General features: G+C 38.5%; 1 protein-coding gene across 6 annotated transcripts in view; it reads right to left on the reverse strand.

Annotated features, from left to right (window-relative positions):
- The window catches only part of RBMS3 (RNA binding motif single stranded interacting protein 3), a 752,917-nt gene that overhangs the window by 102,784 nt on the left and 636,518 nt on the right, over positions 1 to 13,615 (reverse strand). For 5 of the 6 annotated variants that reach the window (XM_055079737.1, XM_055079739.1, XM_055079740.1 and 2 more), the window contains exons 9-10: positions 4,566 to 4,662; positions 2,294 to 2,344 (exon numbers count right to left, since the gene is read on the reverse strand). In XM_055079737.1, the coding sequence (XP_054935712.1) occupies positions 2,294 to 2,344; positions 4,566 to 4,662 (148 nt within the window). The remainder of the gene's footprint in view (positions 1 to 2,293; positions 2,345 to 4,565; positions 4,663 to 13,615) is intronic. The other variant, XM_055079741.1, reaches the window with a different exon arrangement.

Below are 13,615 nucleotides of genomic sequence, written 5' to 3' on the forward strand. Positions count from 1 at the left end.
AAAAAAAAAAAAAAAAAAAAGAGTCCATGCTATTAATCACCAAGTCATTCATTCCTTCCCTTCAGATCCAGGTATTTTATTTCTCCACCTTGGATTGCCTAATTATTTTTATGTTTTAGTAGCACAGTGATTAATTTAACCAACCCCACTTTGATGATGAAACTAAGACCAGTTGGGTAAAGGTTCTTTATACAATAAAGACAACCAACAAAACTGTTACAGGGAAATGACTGATGCTACAGATTGTGTTTCCATGATGCAGTTTAGCCAATTTTTCCATGTTAAAGATAACAAGGTGGTGGGTGCCCCAGCCACTCCTTTCCCCAGGAATCTGTCCCAGCCACAAGCATTACATCTTAAGGGGGGTGACCTAAGCTCAAACATCATGCAGAGTCTAGTCAGGGGAAGTGAAAAGATATTAGGGAGCAGAAGCCATCGCAAGAAAGATCCTGGTGGGGGACAAATGAACACACACACACACACACACACACACACACACACACACACACACACACAACTATTGCTAGGGGAAGATATACAAGAAATAATACATCCAAAAAATGGGTGAAGCTGGTCTGGGGAGGAGGAGGAGCTAATATAATACTTAGCTAAGGCCCTGAGTGACAGTAGGAAAAAAACACAAACAAATATCTTCCCATCTCCTTACAGCTCCAGAAATACTGTGGAATCTTACAAACTCTGGTATCTGGAAAAATATTCAGATTTTGCCAGATGTGCATTCCTTTAGGCCACGATGAGATGATGCTTGACCTCAGTGTGAGGACTAAGCTAGCCTCAATGCTCTTTAAACACACACAATACTTTTTTAGAAGGTAGTTGTTTCCATCTATTGAATTCTACCTCACAACTTTGATGGAAAAGAACAGCCTGGAATCGTTGCGTGTTGGTCTGATTTACACAACACAGATCAGATGAACTCAGGAAGCCCCCAAGGTATGTGAATAAGAGTAAATATGGGGATCTGCAGAATAGGGTCTAAAGTTCTACTGTAGTAAGCTACATATATTTTATTCTTTAAATAAAAAGCAAACTATCAAAACACTAGGAGCAACATGGAGTGTTCCTTATTTTTTAAGAAAATGGACAAAGCTCAAATATGAAAGCCAGGTGCTGTGATCCTTTGAGTCCAGGAAATAGATGTCTGTGTATTAACTCCCTGGTTTTTAATATGTGCTACCTTATTTATATTTAGCTTTGAAAAGGGTTAAAATGTAGCATTGCTTCTTCTTTGAACAACTAATACATTCAATAATAAGGATTAATGATAATAATAAGGTATAGTATGTCATACTTCAAACACTGTTTTCACATATTCTCTCTGTTTTGATCCTCCCCAAAGCCATGTTAAGTATAGTGACAGAAAAGGAAACAAAGTTACAGATTTGAACATACCCAGGAGAGTACACCAGAGACCTTGTCACACAACTTTCCGTTGGGGATCTTTCCCCTATCTCACACTCCCGTGAGTATATTGCTCTTGAAGTCTCCCTGGCTAGTACTTCTATAGCGCTCAAAAACATGGAAGACCTCGACAAAGATACATGGAATCAATAGCCTTCAGCCTGGATTCTAATGGAATAGGTAATATTATTTCCCTTGGGACTAATGTAATATTGTACCACAAAATGGGAAAGCTAGCTAGCAGAAAATAGAGTTTGAATATTTTGGGAAGAAATTTTCCACTAAAAGAAGAAGAGAATGGCTCTAGTTAGTTAACATAAAAGTCATCTACCAACCTTGCTATCTATTATCTATCCTCATCTATTAGTAGACAAACACCTTCCTATTTCAAATATATTGCTTTGAGTCAACACTTAGCCATGATACACAAAATTGTTCCCAAAGCACACCCAACTGCATCCGAAGAAAACAAAGCATAACAGGAGGAGAAGGACAACAGAAAGGCTTTCCTCCTATAATGGATTTAACTGTCCAGAGTTCACAATTCTGCATGAAGTAGACATTCCCCTTTCATAACAAATGGTAGACAGCAACATGAGAGTTTGATCACTATTTCCTCCAATCAAGTTTGTTCTCTTCCTCCCTCTCTCTCTCTCTTCCTCTCTCAACTCTGTATCTCTCCATCACTATCCATCACTATCACTCTATCCACTTTTATAGAATTTCAGGAACAGCTTTGTATCTGGAAAATAGGGCTGCCAGAAAGAGGCATGGAATAGAACAAAAGCTTTACCCCAAAGCTTCTATGCATTACAAAAGCTTGCACTCGGATAATAGAAACATCGAGCCTCAGGTGACTGAGAACACTTACTGTTGGTTGCATAACGTATGGCGGATGAGGCATCCATGAAGTACTCTGGACCTATGCATCAAACAGCATTTATTAGAAGAAAGCAATCACAGAGAGAACTCGGTTCTTGCGTTCAGTGGAGTCACACTAGGTCATAAGAAAGTGGAGTCCACCTGACTTACAGCGAATCAGTGCTCAAAACTAAGGGTACAAAGGAAATTCTTGGACCTGATTCATTTGGCCCCTGAAACATGGTACAATGTAAAGCAAATTCCTACTTCCCTGAAGCTGGCTGTAGTGCCCACATGGGCCAGGCTGGGCCATGGAGCACATTTGGGGGCTTCAGGAATCTCCTGTTTGTAGGTCAACTTCCAGGAAGATCCAGGCGAATAAGGAAGGAGGCATTATTTAGCATGACTGCGAAGACTTCCTCTTTTTCTGTCATTGGTTCTAACTTCATATTCTCAAGTGATCCCATCTTGGAAATAAATCCAAGTGGTAAAAGTTGGGGAAGAATTAGAGAGATCAACCAGAAATTTGGGGGAATGTTTTGGGTTAAACCCAAGTTAAGCAAGTCTGTGATTTTTCTCACTCATGGTAATTGGTATGGCAAATAAAAATGAGTACATGAGCCAGCCAAGTGTTCTGAATGTTCCCCATCAGCCAAATGAGACAGTCAGCTTCTAAGAGCTGATTGTGACAGAGAGCCCCGAAGATTTTGTTTTCAGTATACTCACATCAATGAAATTGCCAATGAACTTTAGATTAAAAAAAAAAAAAAAAAAAAGAGAGAAGTGGTGAAAAGCAAGAATCAACAACATAGGAAATTGCTCTAATTCCTTTTTTGAGAAAAGAGAGCCAGAGTTAAATTCCACTTATGAGCCTTCCCAAAAGAAATGACTGTTCTGTGGAGATTTTATTCATGTCACCAAAGTGCTCTACAGTGGAGCTCAATGGGTGGTCTTGGCTGAAACAGAGGCCAAGATTAGAAAAAAATGGGTAAAAAACCAAAAAACACACATTACAACCAGGCAGGCCTGTAGGAAGAACAAAAACTGAACAGCATCTGCACTTAGCCTCATGGGTCCCAAGGAAAGGCAATTAAGAAGTCAGCCATTCTGAGACCCTCTAATGCAATTCACACAAAAGTCTATTCCACTCACCCGACAGGTATCAGGAATCTAAGTGCAGACACAGAATGAGAATGATCTGCTTTGGGGGGAATCAGTTAAGGAAAAAAGTGCATAGTCTCAAGCATGATGCTCTGACAGCTGGGACCTCCTGATATGACGTATGTAGCGGATGAATAATGTGAAACTTCACTGAATTCGTAGCAATCAGCAACATTACAGTTTTCCCTGTTGTAAACCCCCCACCCACCCACCATCTGCACAATATAGGGAAACACACGCAGGCACACACTTGCACTCTTGCTTTCTTTCTCTCTCCAAAGCTTTAAACAGTGACACTCAACATTCTAGGTAGCATTCATAGGCATTTTTGTCTAATTTGAATTAGAAGAATTGTCTGAAGAACTACATGAGGTAAAGAGAAGCAGGGAGAAATATCATATCTTTGATGACTCAAAGGAATAAGATAAGGAGCACTGTTTGAGGGAGAAGGATGGCTATTTCAATCCACCTGTGGACTTAGCATTACTAACTGGCTACAACATCTGGTTTAGGACACACACTGAGTCTCAGATTTTCTTGTGTTTCAACATGTGGAACCCCCGAGGTCTCTTTTGGCCTCTTTGGAACTGAGAATGAAGTAAGAGGAGGAAGTAGGAATTACTTTTACCCCTTTGATAATCTTCCCTATTTCTTGGAGCAAATGATTTTGCATCTATCCATGTAGCTTTCCATGGATACACAGAACGATTGTGACAAAATGAGATGACAATGATACAATATCCTGGAGGGCGTGCAGGGAGTTGCCAGAAATGTGTTCTCAGAAAAGATACCCTAGGGAACAACAACCAAAATAACAGACAACACACAAAATAACCTCTCAGTGGTAAGAAAGCTGCACTAATGTTGGCTGGAAAGTAGCCAAATCATGAAAACTCAGCAGGAAGAATGGAAAGCTCGGTGGATTTTTATCATTCAGTGAAACAGATGCAAACAAGCCCTTGAAAGTGTAGGCTCAATGGATAGTTTGAGTATTATGACATTAAGATATGACTAAAGGGAAGACAACTTAAAACAAAAATCCTACTGTGTCCCTTTTGTCTTGATCTAGTCTGTTCCTGGCAAGAAAGGTTTCCCGGGAGGTGCAGGTAAACCGGACATACCTGGTATGTGGAGACAGGGGAAGCAGCAATGAATGGCGTGATGGGTGTCTGTGGAATCATGCGGTTGGTTGCAATACTGTACGGTGAAGAATAAAATCTGCAAACAGAAAAAACAAAAAGAAGATTCATAGATTCATGAAGCTGATGCACGCCTGGCTGCTAACCAAACGCTACCACACACGTCTGGAGAAGACAGAGTTCCACCCTCTTGTTGCCCATCAACTGTTAACAGGATCATGCAGGAGACTGATGGTCTTTGAGTCCACAAGAAATAAGTTGTTCTGAATAAAATGACAATTTTGAGTCCTCTTATAAAATTGGCTGCACAAAAATCTCTTAGCCAGGTGAGTGTAATAGTATGTTTAACCAATAGCAGAGAAAAGCCATGGGCATTGTTTCTAAAGCTCCTTGAAAGAAAGGCAAAACCATAGCACCAAGCTTTATAAAGGTGGCTGGTGTTACACAGACAGAAATTGCATCTATCCCTTCATTCAAGAAAGAGGATCAGCTTATAGAGAGTTCTGGATAATTTGTGCTAGGCATGAATCCATGCCCTCAGGCAGAAACTAAGCTAAGTACTTTCTTTCTCCATGAAAAGAGAAGGACAATTTGTGGACAATTTAGGTCTAGGTGAGGAAAGGAATCTTTTCTGGATTCAGTCAGGGCACTGATGGAGATTCTGGACCTATGTGATATACCTCTGTACACGCTGTAAAAAGCACTGAGTTTTCTAGTCCTCCAGGGTCCTTCATTGAACAATTATAGAATAATACTGGGCAAGATCAGAGCTTCACAAATCGGAGGAGGGATGATCCTTCTGGAGATCTATTAAAGGACAGCTTTAATAGAGATCTATTAAAGGGTATCAAAAACACTTACAGGCCATCTCTGCTCAGACTATACCCTGGAGTCCATAAGTTACCTAATCATGTTTTTTTCTTTCTGTCTCACTGGTAAGGGAAAGGCTAGAGTGACCAGCCACACATCGTGCAGACAAAACCAGGTGGGCTGTGATGGAGTATTTCACTGATATCAGGATAGATTGGGAAAATGCCTCTCAGGGATCATGGAATCATTACTTCACTTTGCCATACTCTTAGCAAAAGTCAATTACTACTTTTAGTTTAGTTTCTTTCTTTCTTTTTTTAAAATAGTATGACTGAGGTTGGAGTTTTGGAGACAAAAGCTTCATCATCTCTCAGGGGTCACTGATATTTTGAATAGAGGATCTCATGGGTCACCTTTCTAAAGAAGCATTCCATGAGAACCCCACTGAGTGTAGGGGGGCTGGATTTCAAGGTTGCCAGGTTTCAAAGAGTAAATTCTTTAAGCTTAGATCCTATACAAGTCTTCAAGCAAGGATTGGGGAACTAGAGTCTTAAATTGATCTAGCTCTCAACAAGGATTAAAAGGTCATAGTCTTTTGGTTAAAAAAGACGTAGCTGAAAAAATTACACCATTACACATTGCATCCTCCTTACTATCCACACCTATACCTACAATACCTCTAAAATTTTAGAAAAAAAGAATATTGACTATATACTCATTAAAATGGCCCAATTAAAAAAAAAGACAATCAGAGCTGTCAAGGATTCAGAGAAACTGGAACTCTTTCATTGTTGGTGGAGATACAGGATGATACAGCCCTTTTAGAAAACAGTTTGGCAGTTTCTTATAAAGTTAAACATATACATAGCATATAACCCAACTATCCCACTGATACACAGTAACTGAAGATAAATGAAAACTTGAGTTCAGACAAAAACCTTAATGCAAATATTTATAGCAGCTTTATTTAATACTTGCCAAAAACTGGAAACAAGCCAAATATCCTTCAATTGAATTAATAAACTGTGGTCCATCCATACACTGGGATGTTACTAAACAATTAAAAGGAAAGCACTACTGATATATTTAACATGGTGAATCTTAAGTAAATTATGCTAAATGAAAGAAGTCGAACTCAAAAGTCCATATTTTATATCCATTTATATAATACTATGGAAAATGCAAAACTTTAAAGGCCAAAAATAAATAATGGATGCCAAAGGCTGGGATTGGGGGAAGAGTCTGAGTGCACAGACACCTGAGGGAATTTTGGAAAGTGATGTAACTGTTCTGTATCTTCATTGCTTGGTGGTTCCACAACTGTGTGCGTGTCAGACCTCATAGAATTGTACACTCTTAAGAGTGAATATATACTCAATATAAATTACAGTTAATAAATCTGACTTTAAAGTCAATTACTATGTAAAAAAACATCCATCCTTCCACTTTAAAAAATGTACTGAACATTTACTATGTATACCAAAGATAAGTAGGACATTCCTTTGAGTTTTTCCATTTAGGCATTTAAATTGAACCTTGTCTATACATTAACCAGCCTAAAGCTGGTCAATGGCTTTCTGTTGCAATGAGAACAAAATTTGAATTCCTCATATTGACGAGCACAATGAGGCTATTGCCCACCTCTCTCCCCAGAACCAACTAGGATCCAATTACACTGACCTTCTTCTGTCACATGAGCCTGTCATTCTCACTCTTATCTTGGGCCACTACGCTTACAATTCTCTCTACCTGGAATGGTTATTTCCCCAAATCACCCTAGAACTATCTCTTTCTCATTACTGGACTCACTCAACTTTCCCATCTTTTCAGAGGTCTCTAGCTAAAGTAGCAACCACCATCTCTGCCCCAATTGTTCTCTATTCCTTTCCTCTATTTTTTTTTTTCATTGTTCTTATCACTATCTGAACTAGTAATTTTTAAAAATGTCTTTATATATGCTATGGACCGAATGTTTGTGTCCCTTTAAAATTCATATATTGAAGTCCTAATTTCCAAAGTGGCTGTATGTGGAGATGGAGCCTCTAAGGAAGAAACTAAGGTTAAATGAGCTCATGAGGGTGGGGCCCTAACCTCATAGGGTTAGTGTCCGTATAAGAAGAGGCATTAGAGTGCTTGCTCTCTCTCCATCCTCATGCTCACATGGAGGAAAGGCCATGTGAGGACATAATGAGAAAACAGCCTTGTAAAAGCCAGGAACTAAATCCCAAACTAAATCAGCCAGACCCTGATCTTGGACTGCCAGCCTCCAGAACTGTGAGAAAATATATTTCTGTTTTTTAAAGCCACACAATCAATGGCATGTTGTTACAGCAGTCAAGTTGACTAATGGAATGTATTTATTGATTATTTCTCCCTCTAGAATATCAGCTTCAAGAGAGTTGAGGACACCCTGACTTTGTTGCCTAGAACAGAGCCTGGGACACAGTAAATACAGGCATACCTCATTTTATTGTGCTTTGCTGTATTACACTTCACAGATATTGCAACTTTTACAAATTGAAGGTTTGTGGCAACCCTGCATTGTCAGATGGTGCTTAGCATTTTATAGCAATGAAATATTTTTAATTGATGTATGTACATTGTTTTTTTAGACATAATGCTTTGCACACTTAATAGACTACAGTCTAGTCCAAACATAACTTCTAAATGCACTGGGAAATTTAAAAAAATTGTGTGACTCATTTTATTGAGATATCTGCTTTATTGCAGTGGTCTGGAACTGAACTCACAATATCTCCAAGGTATGTCTTGCTTAATACCTGTAGGTTGAATGAATGAATAAATGAATGCAGAGCAGTTTAGAGAGATAAGTAGTGATTACAGTAGAGACCGTCAGTGTCAAATTGGTGGGGGCACAGAAGATGGCTTCTGTTCAAATAGGAAGCTGAGAGGTGAGAACCCAGAGAAAATTGGCTGGCATCACATATCTGTAAATGCTCAGTGGAAGCTTAAACTAATGGCTGTTTTCTAAGCATGCAAAGTTACTGACAACCAGGGAAAACAGACCTTTTCTACAAAAATCATGGTTTGCATTAAAAAAAAAAAACGCTTTAGGTCTTACCTTTGACAGATTTTATTTATGAGTCAGTTAACAGAAAGACTTATTTGGGGCTCATAATAACATAGCAGGTGCTCATGACCACTCCACAAATGGCCCTTTTCATTCACCATGCAAGTTTCTTAGAAACCCAGTTTCAGCCTCTTGTACCAACAGAGCGAATCATGCGTCACATTTTAGAGTGGCCGGTTTATTTTGCGAAACGTACCAATTGTCATATTAAAAATGAAAGCAGTAAGGATAGGATGGACTGGCAAAGTTTACAGGAAATTTTATGGGAAAAACAGCAGAAACATAAAGAAAACAGCCAAGTAAACGGATACTAACAAAGGGCACCCTTGGGGGAAATTTTCAGGCATTTTTGTTCTGTCTGCTCTAATCCTATCCATCAAACAAGAATATTTCATACTTCCCAGCAAGTTCCAGTACTGCTCCTCAAATCAGAGAGTCATTTAGAACAGAAAACGTACTGAGAAGATCAGACTCAGCACACTGTCTTGATCCCCTAATTCTGGTATTCTGAAATAGGCTCTCCCCTAATCCAAACATAAACCGGATGAATTCACAGGAAACCTCTGCTTAAACCATGACAGGAGAGGCTATTATTGAATCTGAGGCTTAAAGGCACCATATCTAAAGAAAATGAAACTAGCCAGACTCCAAAGAGAGAACTGCAGAATGAATTTCCCAATCTCTTCACTTTTTCTCAATCCCTGCCATGTATCCTTCATGGTTTAAAAACACTCTCACATGGCCATCACATTTAAAAAGAAAAAGAAAGGAAGAAAGAACATCCAAATAAATACTTCAAGAATAGGTGTCCTGTTTTGGGGGAACAGGAAAGATGAAATTGACAGCACTTTTTGGCCATAATAACAAAGCTAAGGTCATTCTAAACATGTGATTTTATGTTTTTGTATCTGGTTATTTATGATTATGCCTTGCAAATGCTATTATAGAAAACTGGGAATGAATTTTTAGCTAACCATTTTTCTGGGAAGAGTTTACTCCCCTAAGATAGTTTTTGCCAAAATGTACATGGTGAATCCACAAGTATATGACAAGTATTCCATTTCTACCTTGTTCTAAACTAAAAGGGATTTTGCTCCCCAGGGGACATTTGGCAGGATCTGGAGATATTTTAGGTTGTCACAACTGGGTCAGGGGGCTGCTACTGGCATCTGTTTGGTAGAGGTCAGGGATGCTGCTAAATACAGTACAGCTCCCACTCAAAAAATGATCTGGTCCAAAATGTCACTAGTGTCAAGGTTGAGAAACTTTTGCAGGATGTGAACTAGTTATCTCTGGAGAGGTTTCCCATGAACAAAATTCCAAATGCCAAAGGGGCTAAACGGGTTAATTAATAAGCATGATCTATCTGTAGAACTCTAAGCCAGCCTCTGAAAAAAGTAATATATTTAAGGAACGCAAAGGGTTATTTGGTTTTCTGGCATGTAAAGCAAGTGGGCTCCAGGAGTCCAGAAAATGGAAGTCTAGGTCACTAACAGGACATTATTTTGCCTGCAGAAAAGTCATCTTCAGGGGATTTGGCAGTCAGTAATAATATGGTGAAATCTTATTTCACTGACAATAAAAATAACATGTATATATCAATAACCCCAGGGTAGGATGTTTTTTAATGAAGAAAACCACACACAATCCTATTTGCCCACTGAAATAAACAGCCCTGCCTTGTCTTTCATGTCCATAGGCAATTTTGTTGGAGTCAGAACCACAAATACTATCCTCAGGGCAACACTATAGCACAAGATTAATAAGTTATTGGTCATTTTTATTGTAATGCCAACGTATCCTTCACACTAGATTCCTTTCCTAGTGTAATAAGATAAGGTTTCCGTATCACTTAATATCAAATGCCCATATAAAACAGCTGGCAAACCAAGGCTACAGAAAACATTTTTTTTCACATCTCTCCCAAGAATCCATTTTCTTCAAATAAACCATCCAAAAGGCTTTTACACAGCAGCCCTTAGTGAAAAGATCACAGGAAAGATGCCATTTTGACTATGGGGGACGAAGCTCATAGTTGAAAGTGATGGAATTTAATATTGGACTGTTAAAAAAGCAATAGGGCAAGAGTAATAACACATTATAGAGTTATGCCAGATAGCTCCGAAAGAAGAATGGACATTTTTATTTTCCTAAGTTAGCCTATAGTAAAAAGTACCAAGCATTTTACTTTTCCATTGTGACCCAGAAATTTCTTCACTGTAACCTTCAAAGCCTTAGATAAAAGTGACATTGAATTAATATTTTTAAGTGATAATTTGGGTAGATTTAAGCAGATGACACAACTGACATTTTTTACTGCCTACATGCAAACAGCTCAGATACACCATGGTCCATGTTTACAAGTGTTTGCTCTTCATTAGAGAAATATCAAGCTTAATTTGGGAGTACCTATTTCAGTTTTATGTTGCTGTATTCAGGTTGAGGTTATGGAATTCAGAACATTTAACTGTTGACACAATTGAGCTACCAGCTATGCCCCAGACACATATTTGGATTTGATACTCAGAAACCCCTATGGCTGAGTGCAGTTAAGGGATACCACAGGATCGTATGTTCTTTTTTTTTTTTTAAATTGAAGTATAGTTGATTTACAATGTTGTGTTAATATCTTCTGCACAGCAAAGTGATTCAGTTATATGTATATATATATATATATATATATATACATACACACAAACACACACACATTCTTTTTTATATTCTTTTCCATTATGGTTTATTGCAGGATATTGAATATAGTTCCCTGTGCTATACAGTAGGACCTTGTTGTTTATCCCTTCTATATATAATAGTTTGCAGATGCTCACCCCAAACTACATAGGGTTGCCATATGATCCAGCAGTCCCACTTCTGGGTATATATCCAGACAAAACTATGATTCAAAAAGATAAAATATGATCTTTAGCGGTGACATGGCACATCTCCAAGAGGACAAGCTCATGTCACTGTTGCATCAAGAAGCCTTCAGAATCCCTCATTAGAATGTAACTGCCTTTTCTCCGTAGTCCTATGACATTAATTTTCTTTATTTTTCTTTGTGAAAAGAATAGAAAAATATAAACAGTGAAAAATAAGTCTCCCTCTCACCCCTACTTCTCGGTACTCTGTTGGCTCTCCCCAGAGAACCACTGTCACCATGTCTTGTGTATTCTTTCAGAAATATTTTATACACATAAAAGTTAATACATACATAAATCTCATAGCACTTTGTGCTTCTGTCACCATACTACTTGCATTGTATCTAGAATTTGCATGCGTGCCCATTGTTCCTGACAGGATGGGAAATATTTTCTTTCAGATTTGCATGACCAGAATGATTTTAAATTGTTCAATAGATAAGTATTCAAATGATAAAATTTGTTGATCTGAGTCAGCTTTCATTAAGCGACCTTTAACAATATTAACTGGATTGGAGTCAGCTGCAACTGTATCTTTGGATACATTTGTTCTACATAAAATGGGACCAGTTTCTTCTCTACAGCAATAAATATTTATCTCTCTGTTAGGTTACCGCTCTCTGAGTTAGGTTTGTCTACTGGATCGAATACAGCAATGTAATTAGGAGTAAATACTTGACTCTGGACATTCATATTCCATTCCTTCATATGTTAAGTGAATTTTCTAAATCAGCTTCCCCACTTCAAAGAGGTACATGCTGACAATAACTCAAGGAACAGTGTGTTGAGGAAACATTTGTCGTTATTTTGGCATCTTAACATCCATAGAAATGACTATTCTTCTACTCCCCATTATTTAAATGTTACCATAAAAGGCAATAAAACCAAAGATGAACAAAACATTTTAAAAACCATCTACATGAAGAAATATCAAGTGAATAAGGTTAGTGAGCTACAATCTTCTGATCTCTTCCATTTCATGAAATAAAGTTTCTACCTTCTTGGCACCAACAACACAATGGATAGTCTAAGCCTTCTGAAATTCCATTCTTAACCCAGGACATGAGAAACTCATGTGCAGTTTGGCTCTTTGGGTGAAACTGCAGGTTGCATTTAAGTAGGATCAAAGCAGAAATAGAGATACAGACATTGAGAACAAACGTATGGATACCAAGGTGGGATGAATAGGGAGATGGGGATTGACATATGTACACTACTGATACTATGTATAAAATAGATAACTAATGAGAACCTGCTGTATAGCACAGGGAACTCTACTCAATGCTCTGCGGTGACCCAAATGAGAAGGAAATCCAAAAAAGAGGGGATATATGTATAGCTGATTCAATTTGCTGTACTGTGTAAACTAACACAATATTGTAAAGCAACTATACTCCAATAAATAAAATAATAAAGCCGATCAGATTTGGGTGTTACATGGGGACAGAGTGGCTTGATGCCAGGAAGGGGAATGGTTTCCCTAATGCCACCTTGCTGGAGCCAAGCAGACGTCATTAGTCACATTTTCTGTTTCTGATTTGGCATTCATAGTACTAAGTTAAACAGTCTGTAAAGATGAATAAGACATGGAACCTGACTTCAGAGTTAATAGTCCATCAAGGAAATAAATATGATGTCAACAGCTACATGATAAAAAGACTATCAGTGTATCATGGTCACATGAAATGCAGTGTAACAATAGTGTCAATATTGACAATGAAGATCACATTGTGCCATGCAGGAGTCCTTTGATCCTTACAAAGTCTTATGAAAAGGTACTGTTACTATCATCTCCACAGAGGAGGAAACTAAAGCACAAACAACTTGCCCATGTCTGATAAATGACAGAATTTGGACGTGCACCTGGGCAGGCTGGTTTTGGAGTCTGAACTCCTAACCACTGCTTAAACTGTGTCTCTTACGATTAATTGTGTAATTAGCTCTGCCTGGTATGATTTAATGGTGTTCTTTATCTTATTTATTTATTATTTTATTTGGCTGCATTGGGTCTTCATTGCTGTGTGTGGGCTTTCTCTAGTTGCATCGAGTGGGGGCTACTCTTCGTTGTGGTGTGCGGGCTTCTCATTGCGGTGGCTTCCCTTGTTGCAGAGCATGGGCTCTAGGTGCACGAGCTTCAGTAGTTGTGGCATGCAGGCTCAGTACTTGTGGCTTGTGGGCTCTAGAGCACAGGCTCAGTAGTTGTGGCACGTGGG

This window comes from Physeter macrocephalus, chromosome 18, assembly GCF_002837175.3.
Source record: "Physeter macrocephalus isolate SW-GA chromosome 18, ASM283717v5, whole genome shotgun sequence".
Classification (NCBI taxonomy): Eukaryota; Metazoa; Chordata; class Mammalia; order Artiodactyla; family Physeteridae; genus Physeter; species Physeter macrocephalus.